Below are 16399 nucleotides of genomic sequence, written 5' to 3'. Positions count from 1 at the left end.
TGCTATTTATCCAATGTTTCGGACTGCAGTGTCTTTGTTGGTAAATATCTAGATTGATGAAACTTTTATTTATTTTCAATTTTAGGGAAGAGCTGGTTACAAAGGTGAACAGGTATGTTGAATGATTGAAACACTTTTTTTTAATAAGTCAATGTGAAGGGTCTAGGTCCATAATGCAAGCATAGCAAAAGAAAAAAGTAAGAGATCAAGATAAAGCAGGAAATAAAATTTGGGCTTCAAAACCCTGAAGATTCATTAAGTTATCTGCCTAAAATAAATTACGGTGATTATAATGAACAAATGTTTTATTCAGTGCACTGTGGAGATGAAATTGGACAAGGGCGGGGGACATAAAACAGGCAGTATCGCATCAGTCGCCCATTATATGCCCCATCCCATATTCAGTTAGCAGGCGTGCCGTATAATGGTCGGCTAATGCGATTTCACCTTGTTTGCCTCCCTGCCCATGTCTAGTTTCACCCCCTCATTTAGAAATGAAAGTTATACAATTCAATAACGTGCATCTATTTGTGATAGGAAATACATAGTGATTGCCCCTTATAAGAACATTCTCATTTTTCTCCTATTAGCCTCAAAATACATATTTGTTAAAGTATTAATATGTAAAATAGAGTGTCCTTTCAAGCAATTCACTACAGGCAGTTTCAATCCAAAGGAAGATCCTACCTTTCAGGAAGTGACATCCCAAGTGGACTGTAGAAAGTCCTATGACATGGTGTATCTTAAATTCAAAAACGCTTTTGGCAAAGTTCCACATGAAGTTAAACTCAGTTTTGGGGCTTCATGGTAAACTCTGGGAATGGTTAAGTAACTATCGAGAGTAGGAAAGAACAACTATCCATTAGAGGAGTCATGTTGGGGTGGGGGAAAATACTGATTGGAGTAGTCCAGAGCTGGTACCACTGGAGTTTTGAATTTACATAAATAACCTGGATTCAGAAACACATTGCAAAATGATTTGGATTTGGGCAATGGATTTGGAAGAGGCAGTTCAGAAATTACAGAATGAGTTGGATGAGCAATGTATGTGTGCAGAACAATGGCAGACGGAATTTAATGATGATTAGTACACAGTATTGCATATTGGAAGGAAAAATTGGTAACACATGTATTCCATAAATGGTGTTGAAATAGCTAAGAGTGAAGCTTAAAGAAACCTAGGAGTCTTAGTAGGCTTGATGCTGAACATGTCCAACTAATGCAGAGCAGGAATGACCAAAATCAATAGAATATTGAAGTACTTTGCTAAAGCAGCAGAATATAAGTCAGGGACAGTAATAATCAAAGTTTAGAGTGCTCTGGTCAGAACGTACCTCAAATACTGTATCCAATTCTGGTCTCCAAGAAGCAAGAGATAGATTTAAGAGCTGGAGGGAAGAGACACAAGGCTATCAGAAGACTGAGATATAAAGGAACACTGGAAAACACTGGGATTTTCAGCCTGGAAAGTAGGCAATTAAGATAGTTAATAGAATGGAAAAGGCAAATTCAGAATATTACTTTAAATTAAATTATAAGAGTAGAACAATGGAACAGGGGTTTAAATTAGTAAAAAGTAATCATAGGAATAATGGGAAATTCTTCTTCCTACAAAGAATCAACACTTTGGGCTTCCAGGTAGAGTAGTGGAGGTGAAATCCTTGGAGTCATGTAAGAAACAACTGGATGCTACATTGGGGGGGATTTTAGAATCGTTTTGGACGGATGAATTCAGATGAACTTAATGGATTTCCTCATCCGTAATTATCTTGTGATCTCATATTTAGTAGGAGAGCAATGCATTTTGTTACAAAATATGATTCTGCAATTACAATGGGAAATCTGGATAATTTAATAATCCTATATTGCTTAAAGTAACATATATTTTATTCTAATTTTGTTTTTAATTCTAAGGGTGAAAGAGGTGAATGTGGGCTTCCAGGAACAAAAGGTGACAGGGTATGTACCCATTTTGCTCTTCTGTTTTTAGCCTGTTTATTAAAACTGTTTACAGCACAACATAACACATTGTGGAAAAAGCTTGTTCTATAAGCCAATATCTTAATATTATTTATAAATTTTAAATAAATTGAAGCAAACCCACAAGTTTATTCTCTGGTAGATAACTATGGAATTAACCTTCTATATGCCTGTGCTACTTAATATTTTGTTTTATTTTTACAGGGCCCAGAAGGCCCAGTAGGCCCAAGGGGACTGAGAGGAGTACAGGTAAAAAAAAAAAAGTGCATTTAAATCAAATCAAGGGATATATCTTAGGCTATATTATAAATGGTTACATGTTCACAATTAAAACCCCAACTCATACTGTATTATAGCAGGTTAAGTGCTCAGAATCATAGCTCAGTGGTGTGGAAACAACTCAGTAGTTCAAGCAGTTGGATGCGTAAATCCTAAGCAAGTTTAATTATTCAATATCCCCGACTGCTGATTGCATGTGTGAGCATTAGGTGAGGAAAGCATCACGTCTGGCTGTGATGCCATCACTCTCAATAGCCTGTAGACATTCAACAGGTGTGTGCACACACAAAAAACAACTTCTTGGGTGGGGTACTGGCCAGAACCCATGGCATCAGAGGACAGCCAAGTCCCATGGAATCAGAGGAGAGCCAGAGACCCGTGGAATCAGAGAGCCGCAACCCGTGGAAATAGAGGACAGCCAGGACCCGTGGAACTGTGCTAAGGCATAAGTCAGTGCCTTGAAGGCAGGAGGGGGAAAAGTAACTTGTCACTTAAAATACATCTCTTGCTTTCTGATTATGAATGGCATAGAAAACCGACATGGAGAAATTATCATGTTAATATTTCGAAGACAGTTGAGATGGTGGAACCCAGAGCCTGAATGTCACCAGTTTGAGCTTTTATCAAAGCTGCAAGAGTTGGTGACACAAAATCATGTGCAGAGGGCTTGACTGCAGCATCCATGGACGTGACCACATACTCCGTGGTAGACTGCAGGGTGCTAATGTCACTGGCCAGAATATCGCACATGCTGGAATTGCACTCCTCAATACTCTCAGACATGCTGCGGCAATCCTAGGCAGGCTGTCCAATACCTCTAATAATTTCTGGTGCATGTCAAGTAGTTTCTTTTTGTCAGCTTGGACTCAGAAGTTGGCATCTCTATCCTCCACAGCAGAGCTCGCACCAGGGCTAGCCCTCTGGTGAGCAGTGTCCGGGGCTGTCCTTCACACTAGCTCCTGCTCTGTTGTATTCTGTGAATCACCTTGTGCATCCCCTGTTAGCTCACCACCTATTCCACTATGCTGGTGCTTGGTAGTAATGGAGTGAGTAATGGTGCTTCTTCTGGATGGTTGACCCCTCCCAAGTCTTCCATGTGATGGGAAGTGCCTAGAGAAAGGGGACAAGCGTCAGCATGACAGAAAAGGTTAGGCAGCAGCAGATGCTGGCAGTGCTTGGCAGCACATTGGTTCTTCACTGCCTGTATGTATGAAAGAGAGAAGGTAAAATAAAAAGGCTGGTGCCCTGCTGAGCTCTGCCTCCAGCCTCTCCATCACAGACAGTCCTCGAACAGCCTTCAGCAATGATGAACATGGCTTCCTCTTCCATCTGCATGAGGAGCAGGATGGAGATTGTCCCCCTTCCCTGTTCTGGTCTGCTCTTTCTAGTGTGCCAGCTTGGAATAAGTTAATGTGTGCATTTTGTAAAGTGCTGTTCGGCTGTGTGTGGTATCTTATAGAGTGCACGCTGAGATGGCGAAGCAGCAAGTTGGGAGAAGGAGAGGGAGGGGATGGTCGTGTGCAAGAGAGTTACTTCAGTGAGAAATGTGAAAGCAGATAGTAGAATGACAGGCCTTTTAGGTGTGACCAATTGAACACAGAGTGGTTTGTGCCTGTTATAAGGACAGCAGCAGCAGGTGAGCGAGATAGAGATGGAGGCAAATATCTCACTCTTGCTGTCTTGATCAGTTCATTGAACCTCTTGTGGCACTGAATCCATGTTCTTGTGATGATGGTCCAAGTGTTTACTATTTCAATCAACTCCCTCCAGGCTTGCTGTTTAGGGCCCTTTGTGCCCTCATCTGCTCCATTAGAACCTCGACCACTATATTGCTGAATCTAGGGGCTCTTACCATACAGCATAGAAACAGGCCATTCGGCCTAACTGGTCTATGCCGGAATTTATGTTCCACACGGGTCTCCTCCCATCCCTCTTGATTGAACCCGGTCAGCATACCCTCCTATTCCTTTCTCCTCATGTGCTTATTTAGCTTCCCCTTAATATTTGCCTCAACTACTCCTTGTGGTAGCATGTTCCACAATCTTACCACTCTTTGGGTAAAGAAGTTTCTCCTGAAATTCCCTATTGGATTTATTAGTGACTGTGTTATATTTATGATCTCTAGTTTTGGTCTCCCCCACAAGTGGAAACATTTTCTCCACATCCAGCCTATCAAAACCTTGAATTATCTTAAAGACCCCTATCACCCTTCTCATTTTTAAAGAAAGGAGCTTCAGCCTGTTCAATCATTCCTGATAGTTGTAACCTCTCAGTATTGGTATCATCCTTGTGAATCTTTTTTACACCTTCTCCAATGTTTCCATATCCTTTTTATAATATAATTAAAAATATTCTGTGCTGTACATTCTATGTAATAATATGGAGACCAGAACTGTTTACAGTACTCCAAGTGTGGTCCAACCAAGATTCTAGACATGTTTAACACAACTTCCCTGCTTTTCAGTTCTATCCTTCTAAAAATGAACCCCAGTATTTGGTTTGCTTTTTTATGGCCATATTAATCTGCGTCACTACTTTTAGTGATTTGTGTATCTGTATTCCGAGATCCCTTTGCTTCTCTACCCCATTTAGACTTTTATTATTCAAGCAGTATATGACCTCCTTATTCTTCCTACCAAAATGCACCATCCCACACTAACACTACTGTGAAGAAATCCTTGGACCAGCCACAATTTGCAGTGGGTGAAATGACACCTTTCTTTACGCGGTATTTTCCCCCTTTAAATTTGTGCCGGGACCAGAGTTAATCCCATCCCCCAGTCAAATGCACTACCCGTCACCGTTGCAAACATGTAGACAATCCGCCAATGAGATGCAAATTAGACTCGACCATCACAACTGTTCGGGCCTTGCCCTCGCGATCAGGCAGCTGGCCCGATCGCCCAACCCACCCGCTGCCGAAATCAAAGTCCACCTCATAATTTTTTCATAATCAGCTAGAGATCACAGCTGATACTGGTAAAAAAACAGACTCCAGACCGAATAAAACCCCCACCAGTAGTATGAATAAGCACATGATGATGACTTTTCTGTAATGTTCTAGGATAGTAATTAAAGCATTTAAGGCATTTGCACAAAATTCTTTCCTCTGCTATTTTAATGGTGGAGTTAATCAATTTGCTTTAATTGAGGATACAATACAAAAGAGGATGGAAACTAAATATTGTCAAACATTTTCTAAGAAATATCATTAAGTTGTACAGCAAAGCTCTCATTGATTAGATTGTACTGTTAACGTTTCCTTTGCAGTTATCATTGGGAACAGATTATAGTGATGGGTTTTACCATTTTGGCTGATAGCACCTGTCAACTGCTGCTGTCTTCAGCCACAGTGAAGAAAATCACCAGAATTCCTCAAAAGGATGAAAATGATATAAAATTGATTACTGTAAAATCACAGGGCTATTTTCAATCATATGGGGAACATTGCAACCCACACAATTTCCAGGTCATTGGTTCCAATTTTAAAAATGCTTTTGTGGCTTGTTACATTGTCTGTATCCCTTCATTTGATGATCACTTTCTAATCAGTCCCAGTTGTACATTGTCACCTCTGGTACTTCCATTTGCTCCCATTATTTCACTGATGTAATGCAGCAAGGTTCAGGAGTATTTGCCATCTGAAAGCATGCAGCAATCAATTTGTAAATACTGACAAATATCACTAAAAAGAACAAAATGTCATTGTTGAAATCTGCTGCAGATAGTTTAATGCGTTAATTAAGTTATGTCTGTTTCTATATAACTGTTAGGCCATTCTTTGAAATTAGTATTGAATTAAATATCTGCTTGGTGTAATGTGAGGCTTGTTTGTTTGGTGTTACTTAAACTTGTAACATGAATTAGATATACTATTTATTTATTTAATAAGTAAATATTCTCCCGTGTTTCTGTGGAACAAAGCTGCATTTGAAAGAAACTCTGCAATATGTTGCACTACGTTCACAAAATGCTATATTTTTATTTTGTGTTACATTTAAGGGTTACCCTGGATCCCCTGGAGACCAAGGACCTGAAGGTTTTCAAGGACAAAAGGTAATTCATTTATTTTTTTTAGATTAAAAAGGAGAAACAGGACATGAAAAATAAAATTTGATTAGTGTTATCAGCAAAATACTGCATCCGAGCTCTGCCAATATTCTGAATTCATAGTAAGGTAAATAATGTAATTATTGTCTTTGGAATTTCCTGCTTTTAATTGCGTTACTTTTCAGTTTTATTGTAGAATCAGATTATGACTGTGGCTATATTGTTATAATATGTACAATGTTTAATCAGTGCCAACAAGGAAAAAAAAAACGATCAAAATCCTGAAACATGATGGGCTTTGCATGGGTCAGAATACAGGTGTACCAGGCTGAGATGTGAAAGGCTGTGGAGTGCATAATTAGGTTGTGCTACTTGGTATGTTAGAACACTTCAAGTCTGATAGCTTTTTTCCCATTTGAATCCATATCCTGTGGTACTGGAGAAAGCATTCATAATTGTGTTAACGTATTGTGTACAACTTTTGTCCTGGGTGTGTGTGCCCTGGTATCCCCAAGGGGGCACCCTTCCCCCTTGCACATATCTCGTGCTCCTCTTTACTGTTTCACCATAGAATCTGGCAATTCCTCCGCTCTAACACTAGGGCCCAAGTTTCGGGTGGAGTTACTCCTAGTTTAGTTTGGAGTATCTTAGAAATCGCAATTCTTGGCATTTAGCTTGCTCTAGTTCTAGTGAGTTGGTTTAGTTTTGTTTTAGTTCAGTTTTTTTTTCAAAAGGGGTTTGTCCAGCCACTTAGGCCTGTTTTGCAAGTTTAGGCAGCGAAAACTTACTCCAAACTAACTTAGAATGGAGTAAGTGTCCACTTTTGTTAAGTTCTGAAAAACCTTACCTAGAGTTAAGTTTAGTGCAGGCACGGCCAGAGACAGGGGGTGGGAAGCATTAAACACAAAGGACTAAAGCATTAAACACATCACTTAAAATGGCCTAAAACCACTTGCGATGATATTTTGCCTTATATCTGCTGAGTGAGGACAGTTGTTTCTCTTTTTATAAATAAGCAAGTGTAGGCTCCCGGCTGAGGCAGACACATCAACATCAACCGGGGTGGGGGGCGGGGGGAGGGAAGTTAAAGGATTTTCCAAAGCCTTTTCTAAACACCTGCACAACAACATTAAAGAAGCATAAATACATTTAAAGCACTAATCACGAAACAAAGCACAAAAAGTAATAAGCAATTAATTAACAAATAAAAAATAGAAGGGACCCTGCACCTAAAGCAACAAGACCAAAGTAATAAGCAACCAATCAATAACAAATAAAAAATAGAAGTCCTACCTTTATGTGAAGGGAAGCTGTTTCTGTCTGGACATGTTTCTATCCATCTCTCTCTCTCTGTCTCTCTCTCTCTGTCTGTCTGTCTGTCTCTCTCTCTGTCTCTCTCTGTCAGTGTCTTTCTCTCTGTCAGTGTCTCTCTCACTGTGTCAGTGTCTCTCTCTGTGACTCTATGTTTCTGACAGTGAGGGGTGGGGGAGGAGGAAGGGGGTGGAGGAGGAGGGAGGGGGGTGGAGGAGGAGGGAGAGGGTGGTGGAGGAAGGAGGGGGTGGAGGGAGGAAGGGAGGGGTGGCGAGAGGAAAGGAGGGGGAGGAAGGGAGGAGAAGAGGAGGAGGAGGAGGACGAGGGAGGAAGGGAGTGGGGAGGGAGTGGAGGAAGGGGGGTGCTGAACGGGGTGGGGGGGTGGATGAACGGAGGCTGAATGTGGCGTCGGGGGTGGCTGAATGCGGGGGGGTGGTGGGTGGAGGCTGAACGCGGGGGAGGTGGGGAAGGCTGAATGGAGGCTGAACGCGGGGGGGGGGGGGCGGGGGTTAATGGAGGTTGAACGCGACGGGGGGAGGCTGAACGTGGGGGGGGGGGGTGGATGGGGGCAGACAAACGTTGTGCATCTATACTTCTATACAAGTATCTATACAAACAGCAGCTATACTTGAAGGGAGCATTGATCAACAACGCAAAATCCGCTTTTCCACATGACGATTTCACAGTTTGCAATAAAAACATTTTTTTAACTGATGCTAGTCAATTACCTTGTAGCCCACAGCCAACTAGGTATAATGCATTGTGTTGTGTTTTTTGGTTGTAAATTTACACTTGGAAACAATGCACGAAAAGGTGCAGAAAACAGTAAACAGGGCTGACCACTGGAGAAAATAATATCTACGTGGGAAGTGTTTTGCTACAGGCTGAACGCGGGGGGTCTGAACAGGAGGCTGAACTGCAGAGCATCAAGCTGCGAGGAGCTACTGCACATGCGTGCACACTCTAGCGCGCATGTGCAGGGGTCCCGGTACTGTTTTCAGCGCCAGGACCTGGCTCCGCCCCCGACCCCTTGTGCTGCGCCACGCCGAGCCCAAAGACGTCCTGAGGAGCTCGCAGAATCACAAGGTAAGTTTTCGGCGCCCTTTTTATGGAGGTGCGCCATTTTTACAGGGGGTGGAAACTTGGGCCCCTTATTAGGTTGACATGTTCTGCTTTCTCAAACAGGCTCCGGTCCCCTTTAGGAGGCTGCTGCTGAAATCTAAATACTTTTAGCAGTGCTCCAAAGTAAGAGTTTTGGCAGAAATGGACATGTGAGATTAGTCAGGTGGAAGTCTTACCATCCATCGTTTTTGCCCCGCTAACTCTGCCATCACAATTTTTTTTACCTTTTTATTGTTTGAGATGTGTGCTGGAAATTTCCATGGGGGGGTTTCCAATTGGCCACGTAACTTTCAGAGGAAATCCCATTTATTTGAACTTATAGCGGCTGACCAGGAGAACTCCATGAAAATTCCTGGTGTAGAAAGTGCACATACTGCAGTTGTTGGGTGCGGACAGAGTCAAGACTTCACCATGATTTCTTACACTCCCACCTGCTACCCTTCAATAGCCTGCTGACACCCACTGCCCAGATTCACATGTGAAGAATGAGAACTTAAACTTATGGAAAACAGAAGGCAGCCAGTGTCCATGGAACAGAATGCCAATGTGAGAGGAGAGAGAGTTCGAGAGAAGAAAAAAGTATCATATATTTTCTTCATTGAATAAGTCTAGTCTTTAGTAGAAGGGCCTACAAAGGGTGGCTTAGTACATGTAGTAGTTAAATTCATTGAGAAATGGGGTTCCATGCAGAAAACATGAGTTTGAGTTTCAGAGCAGTGCACTCACTTACCTTGGTTGAGGGCTACTAGATAGTGACAAGGATAAAAGTTACTCCATTTTAGAAAAGAAAAATTGACAGTGGTGTAATTTTGACTTTGGGTGTTAGTGTAAAACAAGTGATCGGGATTGAGCTGCCATTTATACATATCTCCCAATTTTCATTCAATGGAAATTATAATGGGGAGAGATGTTATAACGGGCGACCAAATCGGTATCTCCCATTAAACACTATGGGACGGATTTTCGAGAGGTTTGCGACCGTGCTTACGCCGCGATGAAAACCCGGTCGCAAAGCCCGTGCAGGATCCTCAGGTACCTGTTTGAGGCGGCGCTTCCAAGTACCGCCGGGGAGAGGTGCGCCGACGTGGAACGACTCCGATTGCGTTTGCGATCAAGTTTCGGCACTAACCCAACCCGTATGCCATGCCCCAAATACCGACATGACAAACCTGTTGGTGCAGCCCTGCTGGAAGCGGTAAGTCAGAAAACCTGCAAAAAAGGTAAGTTAAAGTATTTATTTTTAAATGTTTTTGCAACGATTAGTTAAGGGTCTTGTAAGTGTATTTTTGTAAATGTAAATGTATGGTGGGCCGCCCCGATTGGTGTGAGAACACCAGCGCAGGTCGGGGCTACAAATAGAGCTGGAGCGCCGGGCCCTGGAAAATCGTGGGCTGCCCCGACCTGTGTGAGAACACCACTGCAGGTCGGGGCTTTAAATAGAGCTGGAGTGCTGGGCCCTGGAACATCGTGGGCAAATGTGTGGCAAATAAGGGTACGGGGCCCAAAAGAGCCGAGGACCCTGAGGCAGCATGGGTCAGCCCACACTGCGATATGTGTGCGCACTAGGTCGGTGCAGCAGAGCAGGTCTCCAGTCGTCCTGGTTAACCCTTGCCACTGGATAAAGGCCTAGCTCTGTCGAGCCCGTGTGGTGGCTGAGGTGCAACAGTCACCACACGTTTAAAAAAAATCCACGCACAGGCATCTTCCACCCTTTCAATTGGAGTTCAGGACCTGGAACATCAGGTCCTTCATTGAAACATCTGTGAACTCTTGTGGAAACAAGTCATCCTTGTTCGAGGGACCGCCTATGATCTGATCTGAAATGGATTTAGAATGTTTTGGGGAATTTTTTTCCCCCCTCCCAAGTCCTCTCTCACAGCGCTCCCGGCTCCAGACTAAAGCTGGCGAGGACCGCGTTTTTGCGCAACGCCTCCCTGCAATGTGCCCCTGGCGCAGACCAAACGCCGAATGTTAGGCCTTAAATTGTTAGTGCAGCGAAAACATAAATTTTCACATCGTTTGCGTTTTCACACTAAAACCCCAAAACCCGAAAATCCAGACCTTTCACGCAAAGTCAAAATTACCCCCAGTATGTTTATTCTGTTACTTACATTGTGTCTCCTGTTGGCCTATCACAGATCTACACTGTCAGCTCTCATATAATGTTCCGTCCCAGTCCTCTATTTGGAAGAAGGTGTGTGATTGTGAAATATCTCAAAGACAGACACAGGGATATCTAATTTGCTAAAAGTAAAGCAAAATACTGAAGATGCTGTAAATCTGAAATAAAAACAGTAAAACAGGCACAACGAGGTCTAATTTCTACCAGAAAAGAGTTGTTAGATCTTTAGATGTGTTATTGATACTCTGTTAAAGAATATTGATTATGTTCTGTTGCCTGGAGCTGCAGTGACAGAATCTGGTTAGACAATTTTTGCAAATGTTAAACATTTTGTTCTTTTCTCCTGTTTTTTTTCGCATTTAACAATTCTTGTCCTTCAATAAAGTATGCCAATTTTAGGCTACTTATCTATTTTATCTCTTAATACAATACTGTGCAAAGTTGGTCATTCCAGATGGGTACAAATTCTTTTCTTTGTTAAAATATTTGACAATGAATTAGTTTGTACCAGAATATCTATATCATACTACAACAGAATGGCCCTAGTTAAGGCAATTTCAAGGTGCTGGGTCCTCAACTATTTACAATCTATATTATTGACTTGGATGAAGGGACCGAGTGTAATGCAGCCAAGTTTTCTGATGATACAAAGATGGGTGGGAAAGCAAATAGTGAGGACACAAAAAATCTGCAAAGGGACATAGACAGGCTAAGTGAGTGGGCAAAATTTGGCAGAAAGAGTATAATGTAGGAAAATGTGAGGTTATCCACTTTGGCAGAAATAACAGAAAAGCAAATTATAATTTAAATGTAGAAAAATTGCAATGTATTGCAGTACAGAGAGACCTGGGGGTCCTTGTGCATGAAACACAAAAAGTTAGTATGCAGGTACAGCAAGTAATCAGGAAGGCAAATGGAATATTGGCCTTTATTGCAAGGGGGATAGAGTATAAAAGCAGAGAAGTCCTGCTACAACTGTACAGGCGGCTGCACTGGAGGCTGTTCAGAGAAGGTTCACTAGGTTGATTCTGGAGATGAGGGGGTTGACTTATGAGGGTGGGTTGAGTAGGTTCGGCCTATACACACTGGCGTTCTGAAGAATGAGAGGTGATCTTATTGAAACTTATAAGATAATGAGGGGGCTGGACAAGGTGGATGCAGAGAGGATATTTCCACTCATGGGGGAAACTAAAACTAGGGGACTATGGGCTAGAACCTCCACTTTCTTTGCATGATTAACGACCTCTTAACGGCCATTTTACCGCTGAAATGACAAACAATGCCCATATATCACCCATTTTGGCACAAAATGGAAACTGGCGGGCATTTTTTGGAAACGTATTGTTGTGTAGCTGTAAAGCATGCACTCCCATGTTCCACCACCAGGGAGCTCATCCCTTGAAGTCCCAATGGATCCCAGCATCCCTTGGGAGCACTGTATATAAGCTGGCCCCTAAGGCCTGTTCCTCACTCTGGAGTGTCTTCTTAAAGACTGAGGTCACAGTTACTTTAACCTCCTTGTGTGTAGCCTCATCTGTGTTAGGAACACAATAACTGGCGACGAGAATACGAATCCAATGCAAAGATGCAGCAAACTGTGGGCATCCTGGAGAAGTTCTTGGAGGGTGAGGACTGGGAAGCCTATGTCGAACGGCTAGACCAGTACTTTGTAGCCAACGAGCTGGACGGAGAAGGAAGCGCTGCAAAAAGGAGAGTGGTCCTCCTCACAGTCTGCGGGGCACTGACCTACAACCTCATGAAGAATCTTCTGGCTCCAGTGAAATCCACAGATAAGTCGTATGAGGAGCTGTGTACACTGGTTTAGGAGCATCTTAACCTGAGGGAGAGCATGCTGATGGCGAGGTATCGGTTCTACACGTGCCAGCGATCTGAAGGTCAGGAAGTGGTGAGCTACGTCGCTGAGCTAAGGTGACTTGCAGGACAATGTGAGTTTGATGGCTACTTGGAGCAAATGCTCAGAGACTTTTTTGTACTGGGCATTGGCCAAGAGACCATCCTACGAAAACTTTTGACTGTAGAGACACCGACCCTCAGTAAGGCCATTGCGATAGCACAGGCGTTTATGTCCACCAGTGATAACACCAAACACAAATCTCAGGACACAAGTGCGAGCAATGTTCATAAATTAACTGGAACTGTGTTTGCAGGCAGAAATGTACAGGGCAGAACCCACGAGTCTGCAACTGCCAGCAGGCCTCAGGTGACCCAGATGACTCAGAGTCCCCAACAAAGGATGAATGCAAGGCAATTCACACCTCGTTGGCATTGTGGAGGCTTCCATTCAGCCTATTCATGCCACTTCAAAGGGTTTCTTTGCAAGAGCTGTGGAACAATGGGGCACCTCCAACGAGCTTGTAAACGAGCTGCAAGCTCTGCAAAACCTGCTAACCACCACGTGGCAGAGAAAGATCGGTCTATGGTGGATCAAAGCAATTTCGAGCTTCAGAGAGAGGAGGCAGATGCTGAAGTACATGGGGTGCACACATTTTCGACGAAATGTCCACCTATAATGGTAAACATAAAATTGAATGGCTTACCCGTAGCCATTGAACTGGACACTGGCGCTAGCCAATCCATCATGAGTAAAAAGATGTTTGAGAGACTGTGGTGCAACAAGGCATTCAAACCAGCCCTGAGCCCCATCCACACGAAACTGAGAATGTACAACAAAGAGCTTATCACTGTCCTGGGCAGTGCCATGGTCAAGGTCACCTATGAGGGCACGGGGCACAAATTGCCACTCTGGATTGTCCCGGGCGATGACCCCACACTGCTTGGAAGGAGCTGGCTGGGCAAAAACCGCTGGAACTAGGATGACATCCAAGCGCCATCACATGTCGATGAGGCTTCGTGTACCCAGGTTCTTAACAAATTTCATTCCCTTTTTGAGCCAGGCATTGGTAACTTTTCCGGGCGAAGGTGCGGATCCACTTGGTCCCAGAGGCACGACCTATTCACCACAAGGCGTGAGCGGTACCTCAGATGATGAGGGAGAGAGTGGAAATTGAGCTGGACAGGCTGCAATGCGAGGGCATCATCTCCCCAGTAGAATTCAGTGAGTGGGCCAGCCCGATTGTTCCAGTACTCAAAAGTGATGGCACGGTCAGGATTTGCGGCGATTATAAAGTAACTATTCATCGTTTCTCACTACAGGACCAATACCCGCTACCTAAGGCAGATGACCTATTTGCGACGCTGGCAGGAGGCAAGACGTTCACCAAGCTCGACCTGACTTCGGCCTACATGATGCAGGAGCTGGAGGAGTCTTCGAACGGCCTCACCTGCATCAACACGCACAAGGGACTGTTCATCTACAACAGATGCCCGTTGGAATTCGGTCGGCTGCAGCGATCTTCCAGAGAAACATGGAGAGCCTACTCAAGTCGGTACCATGAACGATGGTCTTTCAGGATGACATATTGGTCACAGGTCGTGACACCGCCGAGTGCCTACAAAACCTGGAGGAGGTCCCCCAGCGACTGGATTGCATAGGGCTGCGGCTGAAGAGGTCGAAATGCGTCTTCATGGCAACAGAAGTGGAGTTTTTGGGGAGAAAGATCGCGGCGGATGGCATTCGGCCACAGACGCCAAGACAGAGGCTATCAGGAACGCGCCCAGGCCACAGAATGTCACGGAGCTGCGGTCGTTCCTGGGACTCCTCAACTATTTTGGTAACTTCCTACCGGGGTTAAGCAAAATAGTTTATGTGCTACATGTGTTATTGCGCAAAGGTGAGAAGTGGGTATGGGGAAAAAAACCAAGTAATTGCTTTTGAGAAAGCCAGAAACATTTTCTGCTCCAACAAGCTGCTTGTATTGTATAACCCGTGTAAAAGACTTGTGCTGGCATGTGACGCGTCATCGTGCAGAGTCGGGTGTGTATTACAACAAGCTAACGTTGCAGGGAAGTTGCAACCTGTCACCTATGCTTCCAGGAGCTTGTCTAAGGCCGAGAGGGCCTACAGCATGATTGAGAAAGAGGCATTAGCGTGTGTGTTCAGGGTAAAGAAAATGCATCAGTACCTGTTTGGCCTCAAATTTGAGCTGGAAACCGATCACAAGCCCCTCACATCCCTGTTTGCTGAAAACAAGGGGATAAATACTCATGCCTCAGCCCGCATATAAAGGTGGGCACTCGCGCTATCAGTGTATAACTATACCATCCGCCACAGGCCAGGCACCGAGAACTGTGCAGATGCTTTCAGTCGGCTACCATTGCCCACCACGGGGGTGGAAATGGCGCAATCTGCAAACTTGTTGATGGTCATGGAAGCGTTTAAAAATAATAAATCACCTGTCACGGCCCGCCAGATTAGGACTTGCACCAGCCAAGATCCTCTGCTGTCCCTAGTAAAAAACTGTGTACTGCACGGGAGCTGGGCCAGCATCCCCGTTGAAATGCAAGAGCCAATCAAGCCGTTCCAGCGGCGAAAGGACGAGCTGTCCATTCAGGCAGACTGCCTGTTGTGGGGTAACCGCGTACTGCTACCCAAAAAGGGCAGGGAGACCGGATCTCCACACCATACACCCGGGTTTAGTAATGATGAAAGCGATAGCCAGATCCCACGTGTGGTGGCCCGGTATCACTTAGAGTTCTGCGTACGGCAATGCAGCGTATGTGCCCAGTTGAGCAACGCGCCCAGAGATGCACCACTAAGTTTGTGGTCCTGGCCCTCCAGACCATGGTCGAGGATCCATGTCGACTATGCGGGCCTGTTTCTCGGTAAAATGTTCCTGGTGGTGGTGGATGCTTTTTCAAAATAGATTGAATGTGAAATAATGTCAGGAAGCACCGCCACCATTGAAAGCCTGAGGGCCATGTTTGCCACCCACGGCCTGCCTGACATACTGGTCAGTGACAACGGGCCATGTTTCACCAGTGCCGAATTTAAAGAATTCATGACCCGCAATGGGATCAAACATGTCACCTCGGCCCCGTTTAAACCAGCCTCCAATGGGCAGGCAGAGCGGGCAGTATAAACCATCAAACAGAGCCTTAAACGAGTCACAGAAGGCTCACTCCAAACCCGCCTGTCCCGAGTACTGCTCAGCTACTGCATGAGACCCCACTTGCTCACAGGGGTGCCCCTGGCTGAGCTACTCATGAAAAGGACACTTAAAACCAGACTCTCGCTAATTCACCTCAACCTGCATGATCAGGTAGAGAGCAGGCGGCAGCAACAAAATGTAAACGATGGTCGCGCCACTGTGTCACGGGAAATTGATCTGAATGACCCTGTGTATGTGCTAAACTATGGACATGTGGATCGCGGGCACGGTGATAGCTAAAGAAGAGAATAGGGTGTTTGTCGTCAAACTAGACAGTGTACAAATTTGCAGAAAACATCTGGACCAAACGAGGCTGCAGTTCACAGACTGCCCTGAACCACCCACAGCAGACACCACCTTTTTCGAGCCCACAACACACACCCAAAGGATCAACGACACCACCCTGGACCAGGAAATCGAACCCATCACGTCCAACAGCCCAGCAAGGCCAGGCTCACTCAGCAGC

The 16399-nt window shown here is 44.5% G+C and overlaps 1 protein-coding gene across 1 annotated transcript in view; it reads left to right on the top strand.

Annotated features, from left to right (window-relative positions):
• col28a2a (collagen, type XXVIII, alpha 2a) overlaps positions 1–16399 on the top strand; it is a 205003-nt gene that overhangs the window by 27030 nt on the left and 161574 nt on the right. The window contains exons 7-10 of the mRNA XM_070875706.1: positions 86–112; positions 1915–1959; positions 2185–2229; positions 6262–6315. Of these exons, the coding sequence (XP_070731807.1) occupies positions 86–112; positions 1915–1959; positions 2185–2229; positions 6262–6315 (171 nt within the window). The remainder of the gene's footprint in view (positions 1–85; positions 113–1914; positions 1960–2184; positions 2230–6261; positions 6316–16399) is intronic.

Source organism: Pristiophorus japonicus, chromosome 3, assembly GCF_044704955.1.
Source record: "Pristiophorus japonicus isolate sPriJap1 chromosome 3, sPriJap1.hap1, whole genome shotgun sequence".
Taxonomy (NCBI): Eukaryota; Metazoa; Chordata; class Chondrichthyes; family Pristiophoridae; genus Pristiophorus; species Pristiophorus japonicus.
The sequence above is the reverse complement of the archived record's forward strand: the minus strand, read 5'-3'. Positions and strand labels throughout refer to the sequence as shown.